Genomic DNA, 22,259 nt, shown 5'->3' on the forward strand with positions numbered 1-22,259 from the left:
CTGGCAGCCAAGCTGGGAACGCAGCCAGGCAGGGCCTCCCAGGGGATCCACTTAGGAAAGTTAGCAGAGACCAGACGGAGCCAGCCCAAGGAGGACACGGGCTCATCATCCGGAACCCGTGGCTGCCCCCCCCCCGCACACAGACAGAGCGCCCCGCATCTCAGCTGCCTCCAGAGGGGGGCCGCAGCAACATGCCCCTGGCGAGCGCATGCCAAGCCCCTCCTCCCCCCCAGGGAGTGGGGGGGTCCTGATCTTGGCTGCACGGGAGCCCCGATGCCCCTTCCATGCTGCCTCCTCCCCCTGCCAGTGGCTCCCTCCCTCGCCAAGCCTGGAGGCTTTGTCCTCAGAGAAGAGACTAATGAGGACACAAGTCACACGGAGCTACAGGCAGCAGCATCCCTCCCAAGGCAGCGCCCCGCTGAGGGACTGAGAGAACCTGGGCCAGCGCACCCCCCCCAGCAGAAAGACAAAAAGGCTCCCCAGCCCCTCTCCCCACTGCTGAGCAACAGGGCCCCCCCCCAACTTCCAAGAAAGCTCCAGTTGGGGGGGGGAGGGAGGGGCCAGGCTAGGGCGACAGAGGAAGCCAGAGCGCTTCCGGGAGAGCAAGCAAGCAAGCAAGCAAGCAGACAGCCTGCCCCATGTGCTGGAGCCCAGCCGGCACCACGTGGGGCACCAGGCTGAACCTTCCCTCCTGCGCTTTGAAGCCAAGCGGGAGGCTCACCTGGCCCATCAGGCTGTCTAGAGGACCTCAAGCCTTCCTGCTGGAGCACCACAAAGCCCACAAGATGGCGATGCATGGATGGGCTCAGCAGCGAGGCTGAGGAGGGGATGGAGCTGGGGAAGGGCCAAGACCAAGCCCAGCCCCAGCCCCATGCGGACGACCCACTGCCAATGCCACCGCCACTTCTCGTGCCCACGGGGAGAACCGTGAGACCCACCCCAGCCAGCCACACCCACCCGGAGAAGAAGAAATGGCCCGCTCTCTGCCCAGCAGCACGTGCCAGACGCAGGGTGGTGCTGCAGGCCCCAGAGGTGTCCTCAGGCACCAAGCCAGAGGGCGGCGGCAGTCTCCTCCTCCTCCTCCCCCCGCCCCCGCCAGCAGGTCCCAGCCCAGGCGGCCATTTCCCCACGAGGCAGAGCCCCCAAGGCAGTTACTCGGCAGCCAGCACAAAGGCCAACAGCACCGAGCAGCAACCCTCCTCTTCAGCGTGGGTTCAACACAACGGCCAGCACCAGGGAGGGGGGCGGCAGCTGCTACCAGGTGAGGATGCTAGCCGAGGGAGGCCAAGACCCCCAGCATGCACACAGCCCAGCGCCCGGCCCAGGGGCCGCTTGAAGGCTGCTCTCCCGCTGCTTGGAGAGCCAGCCACGGGAGGGGTCTGGAAGCCGTCACCGTGGCTGGAGAAAGGAGCCAGCCTCCTGGAGTCCCGGCTCTCTCCGTAGCAAGAGCGAAGCCTACCAGGAGAAGCAGCCCTGAAGCGGCCGGCTGAGGCTGTGGCAGGCAGCCCGGCATCCGTGCCCTCCCTCCCCCCCGCCCACCCACCCGCCGCCTCCGGAAAGAGCCCAGGGCTGCCCCCGCTCACCCGGCACCCAGCAAAAGGAGCCCACCGCGGTGCACCAGCAGCACGGCCAGGCCGGCCAGCGGCTGGACATCACTGCAGCACTTGGGCGCCCAGCAGAAGCCACCGGCCCAAGGCCGAGCTTTGCAAGCAGAGAGCCGGCCCTTCGAGGCAAGGCACGACACGTGCCACTCTGCTTCGGAGGGCGCTCCCAGACCCACATCAATATCTCCCTAATCAGCAGATGACAGAGCAGGGAATAGACAGCCATGACGGCAGCTTAATGGAGTCTGGATGAAATATGACTCTCCGGCTCCTGGGGTTGGTGCACGCAGGCACAGCGCCCACTCTGACTGCCAGAGGCGGCGGCTGCTGAGCCCCAAGGAAGGGAGGACCACGGCACCCCCCACCCCCGGCAAGGGCAGGCCAAGCCCCTCCCCCCTCCCCCCAGGAGAAGTGGGGGAGCTCCCGGTCCTCTGACCCTGCTCTGTTTATTCAACCCGGGCTTCTTCCACCCCTTTCAGAGTTAGAACCTTCCAAGGCCATGAAGGGGGTCACTCTCGGAACAGGTTCCTGTCGCCGCTTTTCAAGCCTCTGTGAGAGAACGCAAGCACCACTCAGTAGGGAAGAGATCCCTGCTGGATCAGGCCAGGGCCGGGAGGGAAGGGCCCTTGGCCAGCAACACCCACGTGGGGAGCTGGGCATGCGGTCACGCAACGTGTGCCTTCTGCATCTCAGGGGAAGCTGCACTCAAGGAAGCAAGGCCTCAGCCAGGGGCCTCAAAGGGCAGCCCTCCCGCTCTGGCCGGACGACAGCTCCATCGTCCCCCGGCACGAGGGCCCACAGCCAGGGTGCCAGCGGACCGCCTGGTCGAGGCCACCCTGCTTCAGCCATCAGGCACCCAGGTGGGGACCTGCAGCCGCCCGAGAACCCAGGCCTCCCGGGTGGACGTCCAGACGGCCTCCCTCAACTGTGCGCTTCGGCCACCAGCGAGCCAAGCCAGGATGCACCTGGTCCTCAAATAGCCCCCGTGGGAAGGAATGAGGCCCAGGGCTCTCTTCCTGATTGTAAAGAGGATTTGGGTGCTTGCAAGTCCCGACGTATTTTTATTTGTTAATTTATTTTAACTGGCAGGGTCTATGGAGGGAACTTGGAGTTGTACTAACTGGATTGTTTGAAAAACTGTATCTACACACAGAGAGAGTCAGCCAGCCAGAGTTGAAGCTGGAGCTGGAAAGAGTCCTGGATAAAGCCAGAAGAGTTGAAGAAGAGAGTCCAAGTCGGCTGAAGCTGCAGTCCAAGCTGGAAAGGAGAGAGACTACAGAGCTGAAGAAGTGCGGGCAGAGAGAGAGGTGAAATCTCTGCAGAGCTGAAGTCACACAGAACTGGGAAAGAACAGAATCGGAGGCTGAATTGAGGAAAAGCGATGCTAAAGGTGATCACCAAGGACTCTGGAGTTGGGGCTCAGAGGGAGTCAGGTTAGGGGGTGAATTTTGACCACGTGTTGTTTGGTCCCTATGCTCTTTTGGTTGATGGTGGTGGATGTTGTTAGTACTGAACTCCAACTTTTAATTGAACTAATTACCAAGTAAAATTTCTTGATGATCTTTAAGAGAAAAACTGTACCTTCTGTTTTTCCACCCCATGCCTATAAGGCTTTATCACGCCCCCAAAGCTTGTTTTTGCAACAGAAGTATGAAAGGCTGTTGTGTTAGACTCAGCCTAGAGCGCCAAAGGTCTACTTGGTGGTAGCAGTAGTTGTCAGGGAGATCCGTCTCTCGTGTGAGCAACAGGGCGGATAGACAGCTACTCTTCCACACCTTCAAGAGGGAGCAGGTGCCACCAAATGCCCTCGGAAGTGGGGGCAGCAGGAGTGGCTCAGAGCTGCCGGCAGCAGGAGCATCCTGGCAGGCCCCTGGGGAAAGAATGAGAGGGGCGAGAATCCACCCTGGAGAGACACCACTGGGTGCGCCGTGCACTCCGCACAGCCACAACAAGGCAGATCTGGGACAACCAGAGGTAGCCTGTCCTGCTGTCCTCTGCCAAGGAGAGCTGGTCCCCTTAGCTAAGCAGGGTCCTCCCTGGTTGCATTTGAATGGGAGACTAGAAGTGTGAGCACTGGAAGCGCTTCCTCTCAGCAGGGGATGGAGCCGCTCTGGGGAGAGCATCGAGGTTCCAAGCCCCCTCCCTGGCAGCATCTCCAAGATAGTGGGGCTGAGAGAGAGATTCCTGCCTGCAACCCTGGAGAAGCCGCTGCCAGTCTGTGAAGACGATACTGAGCTAGATAGACCAAGGGTCTGACTCGGTAGAGGGCAGCTTCCAATGTTCCTAGCTAGCACCTCACACTATGTGGCCCTGCCCTCCTGCCCTCCACTCTTTCCTGGAGCACAAGTCCCCCCTGAATGGCATATGCCACCCTCAACTCCCTGGTCCGAAAACAGCTGCACCTGATCCTCCGCGCTCCTCAGAAGAAACTGCAGCACTGGGGACTGGAGCCCTGGGGGGCTCTTCCCCAACACACTTGCAGTGCCCAGGCGCCATCTGCTCCATCCGACTAGGGATGTGCACAAACTGGTCCGGAGGCCATTCTAGAGGCCTCCAAACCGGCTCAAAGGTGGGGGGCGGGGTTCTTTAAGGGCGGGGGAGGGTGCACTTACCCCTCCCACCGCCGTCCCCTCCCCGGCGCTCCGTTTTTAGTGAACGCCATGGAGGGGTGCCGCGGGCGCAAGCGCAGGTGCTACTTCCGGCCACAAACAGGGAAAGGGGCAGCAGGGAGGTACGCTCCCCCCCCCGCCATGGCTTTCACTAACAACGGAGCGCCGGAAAGGGGACGGCGGTGGGAGGGGTAAGTGCACCCTCCCCCGCCCTTAAAGAACCACCAGCTCCCGGCACTGAACCGCACCTCCGCGGTTCTGTGCACACCACCAGAGCCAAGAATCAGAGTCTCATCAAGGCAGGCAGCCCGAGGCCACTTCTGTCTGCACCAAGGAAAATCCCAGGAGGTTTCTCCGTGGCTATCACTCACAAAGCCCCACATCCCAGAGGACAAGTGGGGCTGAGCCTGCTAACCCCGGCCTCGCCAGGCCCGTCCAGTCCAGGCACAGCCCCCAGCTGGTGCAAAGAGCCCCAAGGCCAAAGCCAGGCACAGTGGCACACAGCTCCACCACCGCGGCCCCCAAAGCAGCTGGCAGCAGCCACGGCCCCTCCCAGGATACAGTCCTCAGCCCCTTCCCACATAAAAACGGCACTCCTGCTGGCCAACCCAGAGGCAGCCAGCCATGTCTCAACAGCTTCCTGAGAGTCCATGATGCTATTTACCGAACGTTGTGCGGTGGCGGACAGAGCCACATCCTTCCAGCTTTGCCAGACTTGCCCTCCTCCCACCGCCCGCTCCGGGGAAGAAGGGGAACCAGAGTTAGCTGGCAAGAGAAACCGCTCGGTTGTGCATTCCATGAGGACTGCAGGTTCACAGGAGGCTTCCCCGGGGGGGCCTGGGTTTCAAAAGCCTTACGGTCCTAATCCAAGGGGAATTCACAGAGCAGAGAAGAGGCACCCCAGGCCAGGCCAGAGATGCTACTGGACACGGGAGCCGCTACCAAGCCCATCCTGGACCGTGGGGCTGTGCGGCGCTGCCAAGAGCCGGACAGACACTCCCCGCCCCCCGCCAGCCCCATGGCTGAAAGGCCAATTCAGGCATCCCAGGGAGAGCCTCACTCCTGGAGAGGAGGGGCGGCCCTGCAGGGCAAGCTCTCTCCCCGCCCTTCAGGCCTGCTCCCAGCGCCAGCTGCAAGGTTGCGGGGAGGACTTCCGGGGCGGCCCTGAACGGGCCGAAGGGACTCCCCCAAGAAGGCCCGTCAAGCTGCTCCCGGGAAGCGGCCACCCCCTCCTGCCAGGCGCCTGCAGCCGCTTCATCTTCCTGCCGCTCAACACAGCCCCGACTTTTTAAAAAACAACAACAACACACGCTTTATGCAGTCCTATTTCTTTGTGTATCTATTACTGTAGTTTCATTATTTTAAACCGCAATGGGTCCTTTTCTTGCAGAAGAGCCATTTATAAATAAATATGCAAAATAAACAAAAATCTGAGAACTGAACACAGGGAAGCCCCTCCCAGTTTCCATCCCCCGTTTCAACATCCATGTGGCCTGGAGCTTAACATGCATTCGCAGCTCCGCGACGCACAAGAGACTGCTGCGGAAAGGTCTGCTCACCTCCCGGTGTTTGCAAGCCGAAGCCAGACTCAGACCCTGGCCCCCACAGCAAGGCGCTGCCGAGGGACCCTTCACCTCAACCAGGTTAGCAGTAACCGGAAAACAGACTCGCTTCGGAACAAGAGGGGGATCCAAGACAAGGCGCCAGTTCCCACAACGACGACACGCAACACACGACCGACGCACCGCCCTCAGCCCGACCACCTGGCACCAAGTGGCCACCCCACCAGAAGTGACAGGATGGTGTGCAAACCACAGGAACAGCCAAGGGCCCACGCTGGGTACCAAGGACAGGGCACTCCCAACTCACCACCTACACACTCCCCCAACACCCCTCAGCTGGGCATCTCACCTGGGTGCCTTCGCCTTCCAGTCTAGGCGGACGGATGCTGGAAAGGTGGACCGTTTTGTAGTCCCCAGAGTTGAGTTTCACCACAATGGCGTCTGCGTTGAGCACTTGCATCACCTGAGAAGATAAGAGGAGCAGGAGCCAGGCATGAAGCTGTGCTTCCAGGACCAGCTGACACTAGAGCACCAGCCCTGATGGGCATGGAGAGGCATTCCCAGACCCCAAAGCTCCAGTCGGGCCCCCCGCCCGGCCACAGCCTGGTAAGGCAGCAAGGTGGAGCTGCACCTAAGTGGCAGAAGGTCCCACACGACAGAGATCTGTGGACTTGAAAAGCCTGCTGGAACACTCAATGAACCTGCCCTCGGCTGACTCATCCGTGCCGACCGGCAGCATCCCTCCAGGGGCTCCGGCAGAGGAGTCCGTCCGAGCTCTCTGCAGCTAGGATGTGTGCAACGGGTGTGCTCTCCTGCTAAAGCTCCAGGCCCTGGGTCGACAAGAGTGGGTCTGAACCCACGGGCATCCCCAAAGACACAAGCTGAAGCAGTGAAGCGAACGAGACCCTCACCCACACCCAGCGGCGGTGGCAGCAGCAGCCTTCAGGCCTCCCAGGGAACGCCATGCCACTTGAGAGAGGGCAATTGCTGACAGTGCTGCGCAGAAGGGCCAGAGGTGGGGCACATCTCCCTCTCTCCGCAGAGCTGCGGCTGCAAATCGAAGGCGCCGCCTTGAGCCCCTTGGAGGGTGGGACACTCAGGGCAGAAGCAGGGTGTCTTCTTCCTGGGACAGCTTTCAGCAGGATCCAGAGGGGCCACCCATTTCCCAAGAAGCAGCCCAGTTAGCAAGCTGGGGCCAAGCTCAGGACCCTTTCCCGCCCTCCCCACCCCAAGGCTCACTGAGTCAGGGCACCTGGCTTGCCATCTTGGAACCCAGGAAGCACTTCAGAGCCTCACTAGTACATGTGTGTACACACACACACACACACACACACAGAGACACACACACATGGGCTCAGTGACGGTCCCCGCTTGCAGGTGCAGCACTAGCTACTCCCCCGTGCCCATGGGCTGGCCCAAATTCCTTCGCCTGCCCCTTGCGACTGACCTCCCCTTCTCATGCCTGGCTTCACTCCCAGGCGCCAGGGATCACCTCCAGGGGAGGAGCACCTGGCCCGTGAGGGGTGGCTAAAGCACTCGAGGTGAAGGCCGAAGCACAGAAGGAACTCTCCGGAGCTTGCAAAGTTGAGGCTGACTTGGAGAAACCCAGCAGAAGCGCCAACCCACGAGCGGCTCCCTTGGAGGAGGAGGCAGCCAGCACCACGTTTTGCCAGCGGGGGGGATCAGGCAGGCGAAGAAGCCTCTGAGGTGCGGAGAGCTGGCACAGACCCCGGCCCTAGCAGGACGCTTCCCCATCAGGCCAGAGAAGCCAGCCCCTCTGGCAAGCCTCCGCACTCTCCCACAGTGCCAGAAATAGCTCAAGACTCTTCCAAGCCTCTGACAACCGCCAGCGAGGAGAGCGGAAGAGCTGACGGAAGCTCTCCGTGTTGGCGCCCCAGGAGGCACAGCCATCTCTCCAACGTGCTTAGGCAGAGGGACGGGCAGACTTCAGACAGGCGTTTGGGCCGGACTGGGCTGCTGCTATGGCAGGGAAAGCGGCCCATTTGTGGGGCAGAACAGCAGCAGCAGCCAGGGCCAGCACCCCCACACCCAGTGCCTCCAGAACCAAAGCACGGAAGTCCCCACGAGAAGAAGAGCAGAGCAAGGTGCCATCCAGATGCCCCTGGGAAATGCACGGGCAGGAGATGAAGGCAGAGCTCTCTCTCGCTGACACCCCCAGCAACTGGGAGAGAGTGCCTCTCAACAAGGAGGTTCCATATTGCCCTCATGACACTCCTCCGTGCAGGCACCCAAGCCCATGCCTTTTTTGAAAGCCATCTCAGCTAGTGGCCGCCGCCACCCCCACATCCCCGGCTGGGCTTCTTCCACTCTGTGTGCAGAGCTCTTCCTGTCTGTCCTGAATCTCCCCTCTATCCATTTGCGAATGTTCCAATGCCATGAGAGGGGGAGGAAAAAGGTCCGTCCAGCCCCTCCACACCATGGAGGCGTGGAGTTTCACAGGCCTCCCTCCCCTTTCCTAAGCCAAAAGGTCCCCAACACTCTAGCCTTCCCTTGCAGGAAAGGTGCTCCAGCCTCCTGACCATTGCTGCCCCCCCCCCACTCTGCCAGTTCTTCATCCCCCTTTTTTAAAAAAATGCAGCGGAGGTTGGCATAAGGGCACTACAATACTGGCAATTTTATTCTTGATGCCTTTCCCAATGATCCCCAGCACAGAATCTGCCTTTTCCCCACAGCTGCTACACACTGGGTAGACATTTTCATTGGGCTGTCCAGCACAACTCGCTGTTCCTTTGCCTGGTTAGTTCACACCCCATCAGCGTCAAAGTGAGGTGAGGAGTTTGGGCCCAAATGGGCATCTTTACATGCACAGTGACCTTCGTTTCCCATTCTGTCCCCTTTCCACCCAACTAGGAGAGAGCCTGCCTGGGTGTTCACCGTCCTGAATCATTGAGAATTATCCACAGACTTGGCTACTGTCGTCACTGCTCACCCTGACACAAGATCATGTAGGAACAATGGGAAAGGTGCTATCGCCCTCCGGATCAAAACGCTGACCGTGACAAAGAGTTGCAGGAGGAAATCAGGGAGGCGTCAAGGAGCAGCAGGGCAGTAATCATGGGTGGCTTCAATTACCCACACATAGACTGGGTCAATTCACAGTCAGGTCATGCCAAAGAGGTCAGATTCCTAGATACGTTGAATGAATGACTGTGCCCTAGAACAGCTGGTCTTGGAACCGACCAGAGAGAAGGCAACCTTGGACTTAATTCTGAGTGGCACCAGGACCTGGTAGGTGACGTCAGTGTCATCGACCCTTTAGGGAACAGTGACCACAGGGCCATCAAATTCAGCATACATGCGGGGAGAGAATCACCCAAGAAGGCTAACACTGAATTGCAGAAGAGGGAACTTCTCCCAAATGAGGAGTTTGGTGAAAAGAAAGCTGAAAGGGAAAACCAGGAGAGTCACTTCACTCCAGAATGCATGGAGTTTACACAGAACCACAATACTAGAAGCCCAGTTAGAATGTACACCAAAAAGGAGGAAAGGTACCACTAAGTCGTGTGCTCTTGACCCTTGCCCTTCATGGCTAATAAAAGCTGCCAGAGAGGGGACAGGATGCCACCGTGCCTCAAGGAGGCGGTGGTAAGACCATTATTTTAAAAGCCCTCCCTTGATCCCTCCAACCTGGACAACTATAGACCGGTCTCTAACCTGCCCTTTTAAAAATTATTATTTTACATTTATATCCCGCTCTTCCTCCAAGGAGCCCAGAGCGGTGGACTACATACTTAAGTTTCTCTTTCACAACAACTCCATGAAGTAGGTTAGGCTGAGAGAGAAGTGACTGGCCGAGTCACCCAGCTAGTATCATGGCTGAATGGGGATTTGAACTCGGGTCTCCCCGGTCCTAGTCCAGCACTCTAACCACTACACCACGCTGGCTCTTTTTGGGCAAGGTGATAGAGCGTGTGGTGGCGTCCCAGCTGCAGAGGGTCTTGGATGATATGGATTATCTGGACCCTTTTCAATCTGGCTTCCGCCCCGGATATGGGACTGAGACTGCCTTGGTCGCTCTAGTGGATGACCTATGCCGGGAACTAGACAGGGGGAGTGTGTCCCTGTTGGTTCTGCTGGACCTCTCGGCGGCGTTCAATACCATCGACCATAGTATCCATCTGGGCTGCCTCTCGAATATGGGAGTAGGAGGCACTGCGTTGCAGTGGTTCTGGTCATTTCTTGGGGGGAGGGTCCAAAAGGTGGTGCTGGGGGACTACTGCTTGGCTGTGTAGCCGCTGGCCTGTGGGGTCCCGCAGGGTTCGGTCTTGTCCCCCATGCTGTTTAACATCTACATGAAGCCACTGGGAGAGGTCATCCGGGCACTTGGACTGAGTTGTCAGCAATATGCAGATGACACTCAGCTCTATCTCTCCTTGAATCGGGGGCTGGAGACCGTGATGGGTTGGATGTGGGCTAATAAACTGAAATTGAATCCGGACAAGACGGAGGTACTGTTGGTCAGTAGGAGAGCCAATTGGGATGAGGAGATTTTACCGGTTCTGGATGGGGTTGCACTCCCCTTGAAGGAGCAAGTACGCAGCTTGGGGGTACTACTGGACCCGGCTCTGCTTTTGGAAGCCCAGGTGGAGGCGGTCGCCAGGGGTGCCTTTGCACGGCCTCGGCTAGTGCACCAGCTGCGTCCCTTTCTCGAGAAGGCAGATCTGGCCACGGTTACCCATGCCTTAGTCACGTCACAGCTGGATTACTGTAACACGCTCTACGTGGGGCTGCCCTTGAAGAATATCCAGAAACTACAGCTAGTGCAAAACGCGGCAGCTAGGGTTTTATCGGGAGCTGCCCAGTGGGAGCACATCACACCCATTCTGAAAGAGTTGCACTGGCTGCCAGTTCATTTCCGGGTCCAATTCAAGGTGCTGGTTTTCACCTTTAAAGCCCTTAATGGTTTGGGCCTGGGGTACCTGAGGGACTGCCTGCTCCCAAGAGTTACTGCCCGCTTGATGAGGTCATCGGAGGGGGCTCTGCTCCGGGTCCCGACAATGAGGGGGGCTCAGCTGTTGTGCACTCGGGACAGGGCATTCTCTGTTGCTGCCCCCAGACTTTGGAATGCTCTCCCAGTGGCCATTCGCTCCTCGGACTCCATCACAGTTTTTAGAAAGCTTGTTAAATCTTGGCTTTTTATCCAGGCTTTTACATGATTGTTTTCTATTGCTGCTTCTATGTGTTTTTACCCATGTATGGTTTTTATGCTTGTATTTTATAGATTTTAAATTAGATTTGTTTTATATTTTTAGCTTATTATTTTTATTGTCATTTTATTGTATGTTTTTTAATTTTTGTAAAACACCTTGGGATTGTTTTTAATTAAAGGCAGTATACAATTTCAAAAATAAATAAATAGATAAATAAAGTCCAGGAGGATGCCAGCATGCATAACAGGTAAAGACAAGGAAGCCATAAAATGGAAGAAGACTTCCTTCCTAAACTGGAAGGCCTGCCAAGTGAGGAGAACAGAAAAGAACAAAAACTCTGGCAAAAGAAATGCAAGGTGACTACAAGGGAGGCAAAAAGAGAGTTTGAGGAACATTTAGCCAAAAGTATCAAGGGGAATAATAAAAACTTCTTTAAATACATCAGTTGCAGGAAACCTGCCAGGGAGGCGGTTGGACCATTAGACAATGAGGGAGCGAAAGGGATTATTAAGGAGGATATGGAGGTTGCAGAGAAACTGAATGAGTTCTTTGCGTCCATCTTCACAGCAGAGGATACTGAGCATATACCTGTTCCTGAAACAGGCTTTTTAGGGGTGGAGGCAAACAGAGTCAGATAGCAGTGACAAGAGATGATGTTCTAAAAAGTCTGGAGAAACTGAAAACGGAGCGTTGGTTCCACTAACCGTGAAAGCTTCTTCTGGGTGCTGCAGTCAGGGGCATCTCATTGGGTTATCACTTCTAAGGAGCTCCAAGGCAGGACAGAGTTTATTGGTTAGAAAAAAACAAGTCCCGCCTATCCGAGCCCGAGGGGGATAACTCCTCCCCAGTTCTTTCGGGCCGAGAGGCGGACTAGGATAGCATTCTGAGGAGAATTTCAAGAAAGAAAAAAGATAAACATGCAGCTGGGAGCGAGTCATGAGGTCGATCTCCCCGCAGTTTGCAAACTGAGCACCCTGGTCCTTGTTCGATACTAGGTCAGAGCGCCATAGCCGGGTGGGCCGAGATGCCCCTGGCTGCAACCACCAGAAGAAGCTTTCACGGTAAGTGGAACCAACGCTCCGTTCTCAGTTGCTGACAGCCAGGAGCATCTCATTGGGACATACCACAGCTAGCCAATATGGGCGGGGGCGGTCTGACCTTTGATCATGGAAGGACCTGTTGTAGCACCCGTCTCCCAAAGGCGGCTCTAGCAGAAGCATATTCATCAATCTTCTAGTGCCTGGTGAATGTTGAGGCGGAGGCCCACGTGGCCGCTCTGCAGATTTCCTCGACGGAAGCGTTGGTAGAAAAGGCCGCCGATGTTGCCGCCGCTCTCGTTGAGTGCGCTACTATGGATGCCGGCGGTCTGATGCGCTGAGATTCATAAGCTATTGAGATGCAGGCTTTTATCCACCTTGCAATTGTCACAGACGAAACTGCTGAGCCCATAGAGCAGGCCTGCTCAACTTCGGCCCTCCTGCAGATGTTGGCCTACAACTCCCATAATCCCTGGCTATTGGCCACTGTGGCTGGGGATTATGGGAGTTGTAGTCCAAAAACAGCTGGGGGGCCTAAGTTGAGCAGGCCTGCCATAGAGCGTGGGTGGAAGGAGACAAACAAGGCATCTGAGGTTCTAAATGAGTCGGAGCGCCTGATGTAAACCTTGAGACAGCGGCGTACGTCCAGTTTATGCCATTTCTTCTCTGTGGGATGAGTTGGACGAGGACAGAATGAAGGTAGGAATATGTCCTGTGAGAGATGGAATGAGGATGTCACCTTTGGGCGCCTGAAGGGGTCCGGGATGAGTCGTACTGCATCTTCGAGGAAAATGCAGAAGGCTTTGTTCAGAGATAGGGCCCTCAGTTCCGAAACTCGCCTGGCCGAGGTGATGGCCACCAGGAAGGCCAGCTTAAAAGTCAGTATTCGTATAGGAATGGAGCAAATAGGTTCAAAAGGTTGAGACTGGAGGGCCTGTAGCACTATATGCAGGTCCCAGGATGGGAACCTGTGGACGGTAGGAGGGGAGAGGAGGGAGGTGCCCCTCAGAAAGCGACGAAGGTCAGCTTGTGCCTGGGCTATCTGGGATTCCGTGCCCCCCAGAAGAGGGAGTAAGGATGCCGCTTGACGTTTCAGAGTGTTAGGGTGTAAGCCTTTCTCCAGGCCGTCTTGCAGAAATTGGAGAAGATGTCTGATGGATGCTGAGCCCCTGGGTATGGAATGTCGAGACGCCCAGCATAGGAACATCCTCCAAGTGTATGGATAGACCCTCTCCGTTGAAGGTCGTCTGGAGGCCAGCACAGTGCTCAGGACCACGTCAGAGAAACCTTTCTTCCTGAGGAGGCACCGCTCAGTCTCCAAGCGGCAAGACGCAACCAGGCTGGATCTGGGTGAAGGACGGGTCCTTGTGACAGCAGGTCGGGAACTGGAGGAAGTTCCCAGGGTGGAGCAGTTGCCAGGTGCAGTAGTTCTGGAAACCAAGGACGCCTGGGCCAAAATGGGGCCACGAGAATGACTTCCGCTCGGGTGATGCGAATCCTGCGTAGCACCCTCGCCAGGAGCGGGGTCGGCAGGAAGGCATATAATAGGCCTACCAGCCAGGGAGTTGACATTGCGTTGGTCACGGTCACGCCCTGGCATGGGAACCTTGACATGAACGCTGGTAGTTTTGTGTTGGTCGGAGATGCAAATAGGTCTAGGATTGGGGTACCCCACCTTTCCGTGATCTGCTGGAAGATTCCCGAGTGGAGACTCCATTCTCCCGGAGAGATGTCCAAACGGCTGAGCCAGTCAGCCACCATATTGAGTCCCCCCTTCATGTGATGGGCAATCAGGGATCCCAGGTGTTGTTCCGCCCAAGATAATAGGAGAGTCGCCTCCTGAAACATGGAGCGGGATCGAGTCCCTCCCTGTTTGCTGATGTAGGCCTTGGTTGCCGTGTTGTCTGTTTTTATCAGCACGTGCCTCGCTTGAACCGATGGCTGGAATGCCTGGAGAGCTAGCCGTACGGCTCTGAGTTCCCTCCAGTTGATGCTGTGGGCCTTTTCCTCTGGAGACCAGAGGCCCTGGGCGGAGAGGTTCTGAAGTTAGGCTCCCCAACCCCGGTCGCTGGCATCTGTAGATATGATGATCCTGGGGGGGGGGTCCAGGAACGGTTTTCCACACAGGAGGTGTGCTGGAGTCAGCCACCAGTTGAGGGATGACCTGACTGGAGCTGGTAGGTCGAGGAGGCGTTTGGATTTCTGGGCGACCGCCTGCTGGTGTGGAAGGAGGAACCACGGAAGGTGGCGAAGGTGGAAGTGAGCCCACAGCACCGCCTCTATTGTGGCCACCATCAGGCCTAGAAGTCTTGCCAGAGTGTTGAGAGGAGTCCTTTTGGCTGCCAGGACTTGCTTCACTTCCGTCAGGATGGTTAACCGCCGGTCTGTGGGCAGCGAGATGGTGGCAACTGCCGTGTCTATCATGACCCCCAGATGATGGATTTGCTGAGATGGAGTCAGGTGGCTCTTTTCAAAGTTGATGGTGAACCCGTGGAGATCCAGGGCTAAGAGCACGGCCTCTAGATCCCTCTGGACATCTGTCCTGGAGCGAGATTGCAGGAGCAAGTCATCGAGATACGCAGAGGCCCTGATCCCTTGCATGCGCAGGCGTGCCATCAGTGGGGCGAGGACCTTTGTGAAGAAGCGGGGGGCGGACGAGAGTCCGAACGGCAGTGCTGTATATTGGAAGTGCCGGCCCGCGTATTTGAACCGTAGATACCTTCTGCTGTCCGGGTGTATTGGGATGTGAAGGTACGCCTCCTTCGGGTCTATCGAAGTCAGGAAGTCGTGGCGGAGCAGGGCTTCTGCTATGGACCTTAAGGTCTCCATGCGGAAGTGGTCCTTGCGAACCCATTTGTTTAATCGTTTTAAGTCCAGGACCGCCCTTGTGGATCCATCCTTTTTTGGCACGGTGAACAGAATAGAATAGACCCCTCTGCCCTCCTCCTGAGGAGGAATTGGCTCGATGGCCTTGATTTCCAGGAGGTGCTGAATGGCCTGGAGCATCCTTGAATGCTTTATCAATTAACACGTCCTGCAAGGCAGATTCCCCAAAAAGTTTAGAAGAGTCATAGGGTACTGAGGTGAGGTTGATTCGAGATGCTGAGTCCACTTGCCAGTTTTTTAGCCATAACTGTCACCTGCCCACCACTGAGGCTGCGGATATCCTGGCAGAGAAAGGAATGGCATCTAAGGCTGCATCTGCCATGAATGCCTGGGCTTTCTGAATTTTTAAGAGTTGTTGGCGCATGCGGGCCGGATCAGAAGGTGGGTTACTAAGTAACTCATCCACCCATAGCAGGGAGGCGCGGGCTGCCATAGAGGCGGTCAAGGTAGCGCGTGTCACCAAGGCTGAGTTATCGTGTACTCTTTTAAATGCAAGCTCAGCCTTCTTGTCCCCTAGATCTTGAAGTGATGTTTCACCGTCCTTTGGCACCAAGGAACCGGACACCAATTGTACGATGGGCGCATCGGCACTAGGCGTTTTAAGCCCGTCAGATGCTTTTTGTTGGAAAGAGTAGAATGTATTGGCTGTGGCCATGGGCCTGCGATTTTGAGTGGGCAGAAGCCATTGCTCTTTCACCACGTCAGAGAATAGTTCAGGCAGAGGCAGGAGGAAATCCTTGGCCTTTGCACTGGGAAAAACTAAGTCCCCCTTAGTTGTTTCCTGCTCTTGTGTGGGCTTGGCCTGTAGTCCAATTGTCTTAATGATTTTTGTCATCAGAGGGGAGTAATCCTCTGCCACAAATAGTCGTTGGGACACGATGTGGGTTCCTGCCCCTCTGACCATTCGCCCTCCTCCTTGTCTGGGATTGCATCTGAGTCAGGGTCAGGGCGCTGGGGTTCCCCTTCATGGTCAGAGTCCTCAGAAGAGTGAGGGTCTGTATCTTGGGGAACGGCAATGACTGGTACCAAGTGTTTAGTCTTGGTCTTAGCTTTCTTAGGCGGAGGTGGAATGGATGCGCTATCAACGGGTTGAGGGCTGGGTGACCTGTCTCTAGATTTGCGCTTAGACTTCTTGGATTTAGGTCTCTTGGGTGGCCTAACCTGGAGTACGGTATCATTTATAGCGATTTTAAACCAGGCTTGCCATTCGGGTGGAATAGTTCTGGGCAGAGAACATACTGGGCTCTGACTGGCAGCCTCTACCCCGGAAGCTAGGCTCGGGGAGGTAGCAGCAGATTTCACACTTTTTCCGGTCCCCTTTTTCTTCTGAAGTGGGTGGGGGGTATGCCACCGGACGCCTCCTGAAGCAGATCTCCTCCAGTCTCTTCGGAGACTCTATCCCCGCTCTCCTGCGGGCCGCCGCTACCGAGCGCATCTCGCGGCCTGGGGGCGGGAGACGGACAGAGGGCTCTACAGTGTGGGACGCGGGAGGTGGATTCGTGGGAGGCGGATTCGCGGCCGGCACCCACGCAGCTGCAGCAGGGGGTTCGGGCGGGGAGATAGCGGCCGAGATTCCTGCTGCTGTTTGTGCAGCTGCGCGTTCTGGAGGCTCTGAAGCGTCCAGAACAGCTAGGCGCTGCTCAGCAGGGGAGCGCTCCAGCTTCCAGTTGGTGGGGTCCGGCGGTGGTGGCAAGGCTTGCGGCCGAAGAGGCGGACCCTGGAAGGGTCGGGAACAGCCCAGACCGAAGCTTTGCTGAGCTGGCCCCCTGGGGACCAAAACTGCCTCTCTGCCCCCAATCAGCTGCTCCATAAACGGAGGAGCGAAGAAGGGAAGTGGGGCGGGGGGAGGTGGAAAGCAAAGGCAAGAAGCTGCGAGAAGTGTTAAAGGGTTTGGTTTTGTGTGGGTTTTCTTTGGTTTGTTTTGAGAAACAGAAGGCAAGAGGTAAAAAAGTGAAGAGGTAAGGAAAAAAGAGGGAAAACTGGTAAAAGGAGAGCAAAAAAACGCTGAGGAGCTTGGAGCTCCTTAGAAGGGATAACCCAATGAGATGCCCCTGGCTGTCAGCAACCAAGAACTAGCAAATCGCCAGGGCCAGATGGCATCGATCCAAGAGTCCTCAAAGAACTCAAATGTGAAATTGCCGACCTCCTTGCTAAAATGTACAACTTATCCCTGCAATCAGGCTCTGTACCGGAGGACTGAAAAGTAGCAAATGTAACACTGATTTTCAAAAAGGGATCCAGGGGCGATCCGGGAAATTACAGGCCGGTTAGCTTAACATACATTCTAGGCAAAGTGATAGAAAGCATCCTCAAGGATAAAATTGTAAAGCACATAGAAGAACAGGCCCTGCTGGGAGAGAACCAGCATGGCTTCCGCAAAGGTAAATCTTGCCTCGCCAACCTTTTGGAGTTCTTTGAGAGTGTCAACAAGTGTGTGGATCAAGGTGATCCAGTTGACATAGTATACCTGGACTTCCAAAAAGCCTTCAACAAGGTTCTTCATCAAAGACTCTTGAAAAACAACTTAGCTGTCATGGGATAAGGGGACAAGTACATGTGTGGATTGCTAACTGGTTGAAAGACAGGAAACAGAGGGTAGGTATAAATGGAGAATTTTCACAATGGAGGGAAGTAAGAAGTGAGGTCCCCCAGGGATTTGTACTGGGACCAGTACTTTTTAATTTATTCATAAATGATCTAGAAGTAGGGGTAAAAAGCGAGGTGGCCAAATTTGCAGATGATACCAAACTCTTTCGGGTAGTGAAATCCAAAGCAGATTGTGAGGAGCTCCAAAAGGATCTCTCCAAACTGGGGGAGTGGGCGACAAAATGGCAAATGTGCTTCAATGTTGGCAAGTGTAAAGTGATGCACACTGGGACGAAAAACCCCAACTTCAAGTATACGTTGATGGGATCTGAGCTGTCGGTGACTGATCAAGAGAGGGATCTTGGGGTCGTGGTGGGCAGTTCGTTGAAAGTGTCAACTCAATATATGGCAACTGTGAAAGAGGCCAATTCCATGCTAGGGATCATGAGGAAGGGGACTGAAAATAAAACGGCTAATCTTATAATGCCCTTATACAAAACTATGGTGCAACCACACTTGGGAGTATTGCGTACAATTCTGGTCACCACATCTAAAAACAGACATTGTAGAACTGGAAAAGGTGCAGAAGAGGGCAACCAAGATGATCAGGGGCCTAGAGCACCTTTCTTACGAGGCAAGGCTACAACGGGGCTTTTTAATTTAGGAAAAAAGACGACTGCAGGGAGACATGATAGAGGTCTGTAAAATCATGCATGGTGTGGAGAAAGTGGATAGAGAGAAATTCTTCTCCCTCTCCCATGACACTGGAACCAGGGGTCATCCCATGAAATTGATTTCCGGGAAATTAGGACCAGCAAACAGAAGTACTTTTTTACACAACACATAATCAACCTGTGGAATTCTCTGCCCCAAGATGTGGTGACAGCCAACAACCTGAATGGTTTTGGATAACTTCATGGAGGAAAGGTCTATCAACGGCTACTAGTTGGAGGGCCACCTCCAGCCTCAAAGGCAGGATGCCTCTGAATACCAGTTGCAGGGGAGAAACAGCAGAAGAGAGGACATGCTCTCAACTCCTGCTGTAGGCTTCCAAGTGGCATCTGCTGAGCCACTGTGTGAAGCAGGATGCTGGACTAGATGGGCCTTGGGCCCAATCCAGCAGGGCTGTTCTTATGTTCTTAACAAGCTACAAAGCACCAGTCCCAATCAAGAAGCAATCAAGGACCCCATTTCTTGTCCCACTCGATTGAGAGTGATGTCTGTTTCTACTTTCTGCTTCCTGTTCTTTGATTAGTTACTAACCCAATAAGAGAACACACCCCCTTATCCCATGGCTGCCAAGTTCATTCGAGAACCTTGGGCGAAGGAGCCTTTGAAAAAGTCCAAGCGCAGAATGTCAACTGGCTCACACTCATCCACATCCTTGTTGGCACTCAAGAGGACTGCAAAAGACTGGTCGAGCAGGACCTATCTTTGTGGAAGCCATGCTGCTCTTCAGCAAGGCTTATTCTTCAATATGCTTAACAAAGTGACCTTTAATGATGGACTGCACAACACTCCACTACCTGGCTTGGCGTTTCTGGATCCAGCCAATCTTTTGTTTAAAATGTTAGACTGGCTGCCTTCCAGTTTTCTAGTAGAGAGGCCGATTTTAGGGACACATTTTGTATTTTGGTTAGAAGATCAGCAAGTTTCACATGTGAGTTCTCAACAAACTCTTGGCTGAACACTTTCCAGACCTGGCCGTTTGTGTTTTGTTGTTGTTGTTGTTGTTTTATTTGCCAAGGCCACTAATGGAGGTGGATGAGCCTCGCCTCTGAGCCAAGGGCAACTCCTGTTCTCTGTACACCCCCTGACACCTGGGACGAGATGCGGTCCATGTGGGGGGGGGGGCAGAGCGGGTCTCCCTTCTCTCTGCCTACATGGCCTTCTTCATCGGCCTGTGGCTGGCAGTCAGCACACCGAGGTATCTGCACTGCCTAGGAAAGCAACGAGAGCTGACTGCACTTTGAAGAGAACACTTTGAAGTGGCAATTTACTGTAGTAATTTACTGTAAAACAAAGTCATTCCAAAAGCTTTCAGAAAGCATTTCATAAGCATTTTAAAATGGTGCGATAAGAATTGGAAAAGGAGCATTAAGAGGCCACTTTGAAATTGAAAACATCAAATAGTTCTCTAAAGTGAAGCACCGTCTCTAATTGAAATCACATCTTCACTGTTTAGCCCAGCAATTGGGGCTCCGTTGCCTCACTTCCTCTGCCCCCCCCACCCCCCAGAAGAATCTCTAGGGAGGCACCTTCCTTCCTGAGCCAGCAGTCCTCTGGGAGCAGCTGCCTGCAGGCCTTTCCAGAAGACGGCTTCACTGTGCAGGGAAGGAGGTGTCCTTCCGTGGCCCTTCTGGGGGGTCTGGGGATCCAGTGAATTCTGGGTCACCCAAAGACACTTGCTGGGGCCAGGGAGGAAGAAGGAGTCCCTGTTTTACCACACAATGCAACAAGAAGCAGTGACTCTCCTGCTCACCGGACCAAGAGGCACCTTTTCAATGTGGCGATTCTCTTTACTGAGCAGGGGGAGAGTAACTGGCCCTCTCGGTCCCCAGCACAGCATCCCTCCAGTGACCATTGCTGGGGGCTATCTTATGTTTCTTTTTAAATTGCGAGCCCTTTGGGGAAAGGGAAACATTTATTATTTCTCTGTGTAAACCACTTTGGAAACGGTTGTTGGAAAGCAGTATATAAATGTTTGTTGTTGTTGATAGCTTGAGCAAAGTTCAGGCACGTTTGTGAGGGATGGAACGGGCTAAAATGAATGGGCTCAGAATGGGCTCTGAGCGGAGAGAGCCCATGGTCAGAGGCAGCCTCAGTGGGGCTGCCAGACCACACAGCAAGCACCAGCCCAGGACAGGACCTCCTCCTTCCTCCAAGTACCAGGACCTGCTCAAACAGCAGCATTGGGGAGAAAGGCAGAACTAAATTTGACAAATTAAAACTAATAAGGCACTGAGGGTAGATGAGTAGCTAAAGAACTCATGATAAAGTCAAATGATAAAGTTTTGGACTCAAATAGAACACATTAAAATCCATCTCCTTACCAGAGAACTAGGGTGTAGCTGATACAAGTTTTTAAACGGACTGAGCAATTCACGTAAATGCTAAAAGAAACCTAAAACGAGTAGCTTCACAGAGCAAGAGTCAGATGGCTTCAGCAAAGAGGAATCTTGCTTCTCCACCCTTCTAGAATTATCTGCAGAAACTGTCAAGCATTTAGATACTAGCCCAAACATTTCAAATTCATGTGCCCGCAATTGTACAGCACATTGCGGGGGGGGGGGGGGACGGGACCTTCTATATTCGGGCACAGGGCCGGAAGTGAGGAAAGCCGACAAGCCACATGCCTGTCCTTGAGAGCTGGGTTTTAGGACTGGCTTCGGGTTTCTCTCCAGAGTATCAAAATTATGACCTGCAAGATAAGCCTGCTGGATTGATTCAGCCTACTTCAGTCTGATTGCACATCTACTCTAAACTTAAGCCGAGCTGGACATGTGTTTTGTATGTTATGCAAGTTGCCCCTTTGGGTCAGAAGAAGAGCCCTGCAGCTGAGTTCGACCACCGTGGGCCATCTGGTTGGCTTCCCAGAACAGCCAGACAGATGCTTCCAGGAAGCCCACAGGCAAGGTATGAAGACAACAGCCTTCTAGTGACCCAGATTTAGCTGGTGCAAAGAGAAAGTTTGAGGAACATATAACTAGAAGGGTCAAGGGGATAACAAAAACTTCTTTAAATATATCAGAAGCAGAAAACCTACCAGGGAGGCAGCTGGACCCTTAGATAACAAGGGCACAAAAGGAATGATTAAGGAGGATAAAGAGATTACAGAGAAACTGAATGAGTTCTTCACATCTGTTTTCACAGCAGAGGATACTGTGCATATACCTGTACTGGAACTGAACTTTTCAGACTTAAAGACTGAAGAATTGGGCCAATTTGAGATAACGGAAGTGGATGTTCGAAACTGTCTTGAAAAACTAAAAATTAACAAATCATCAGGGTCAAATGAGATCCACCTAAGAATACTGAAGGAACCCAAATGTAAAATTTCTGATCTCCTAGCAAAAATATGCAACTTGTCCCTACAATCAGGCTCTGTACCAGAGGACTGGAAAGTAGCTAACGTAACTCCAGTTTTTAAAAAGGGCTCTGCTGCAACACTGCCTCTCTTGAACTCCAGCACCACCATGATGAGTCTCTCTGAGGGTTAAAAGAAAACTCTCCAGCAATCCAATTGCCTTTCATGCTCCCTCATATACCCTCCCCAAGTCCTGCTATGCTGCCTCGTGGCAGGGGGGTGTTCCTAGGAGGGATGAGCGAAGTACACCAAGGAGGTATACTCCCAGTAGGATCACCCAAGGCATGAAGGTCATCCCAGCTGCCCAGCTAAAGCAAACAGGCACCTATATTGAGCAGCAGCGATATAAGAAGGATGGTTACTTTAGTGAGGACAAAGGCATCATTTCATATTGCGCAGGAGAAGACAATGGTAAACCACTCCTGTATTTCACCAAGAAAACCACATGGACAGACAAAATGTAATGACTGTCGATGTAGTGCCGGATGATGGGCCCTTCAGGTCGGCACTCAACATGCTACTGAGGAAGAGCTGAGGATCTCTCAGAGTCCCAGTGGTGTTTATGATGCAATTAGGCTAAAGCCTTTTGGACATCTAGCGGCTGATGTTGCCATGTGGGAAAAGAAAATCCGAAGCTGCAAAGACAGAATTACAGTGGGAATGTGGAACGTAAGAAGCATAAATATGGGAAAGCTCAACACAGTGAAAGATGAAATG

At 54.3% G+C, this 22,259-nt stretch overlaps 2 protein-coding genes across 3 annotated transcripts in view; one reads left to right on the forward strand and one right to left on the reverse strand.

The window, feature by feature from the left end:
• SND1 (staphylococcal nuclease and tudor domain containing 1) overlaps positions 1-22,259 on the reverse strand; it is a 182,837-nt gene that overhangs the window by 131,901 nt on the left and 28,677 nt on the right. Inside the window, exon 10 of the mRNA XM_053253263.1 lies at positions 6,125-6,238. Within this exon, the coding sequence (XP_053109238.1) occupies positions 6,125-6,238 (114 nt within the window). The remainder of the gene's footprint in view (positions 1-6,124; positions 6,239-22,259) is intronic.
• Positions 620-8,742, forward strand: LOC128326447 (poly [ADP-ribose] polymerase tankyrase-1-like). 2 transcript variants are annotated; one of them, XR_008308049.1, is made up of 3 exons: positions 620-1,261; positions 2,758-2,994; positions 8,647-8,742. XR_008308049.1 is itself a non-coding variant. In XM_053253266.1 (2 exons), the coding sequence occupies exons 1-2, from the start codon at positions 796-798 to the stop codon at positions 2,913-2,915; spliced, it is 624 nt and encodes a 207-aa protein (XP_053109241.1). In that variant the 5' UTR covers positions 620-795; the 3' UTR covers positions 2,916-3,136. The 2 variants fall into 2 exon arrangements, 1 of the variants encoding a protein (XP_053109241.1); XM_053253266.1 differs by lacking the exon at positions 8,647-8,742 and having other exon boundaries at positions 2,758-3,136.

This window comes from Hemicordylus capensis, chromosome 5, assembly GCF_027244095.1.
Source record: "Hemicordylus capensis ecotype Gifberg chromosome 5, rHemCap1.1.pri, whole genome shotgun sequence".
Classification (NCBI taxonomy): domain Eukaryota; kingdom Metazoa; phylum Chordata; class Lepidosauria; order Squamata; family Cordylidae; genus Hemicordylus; species Hemicordylus capensis.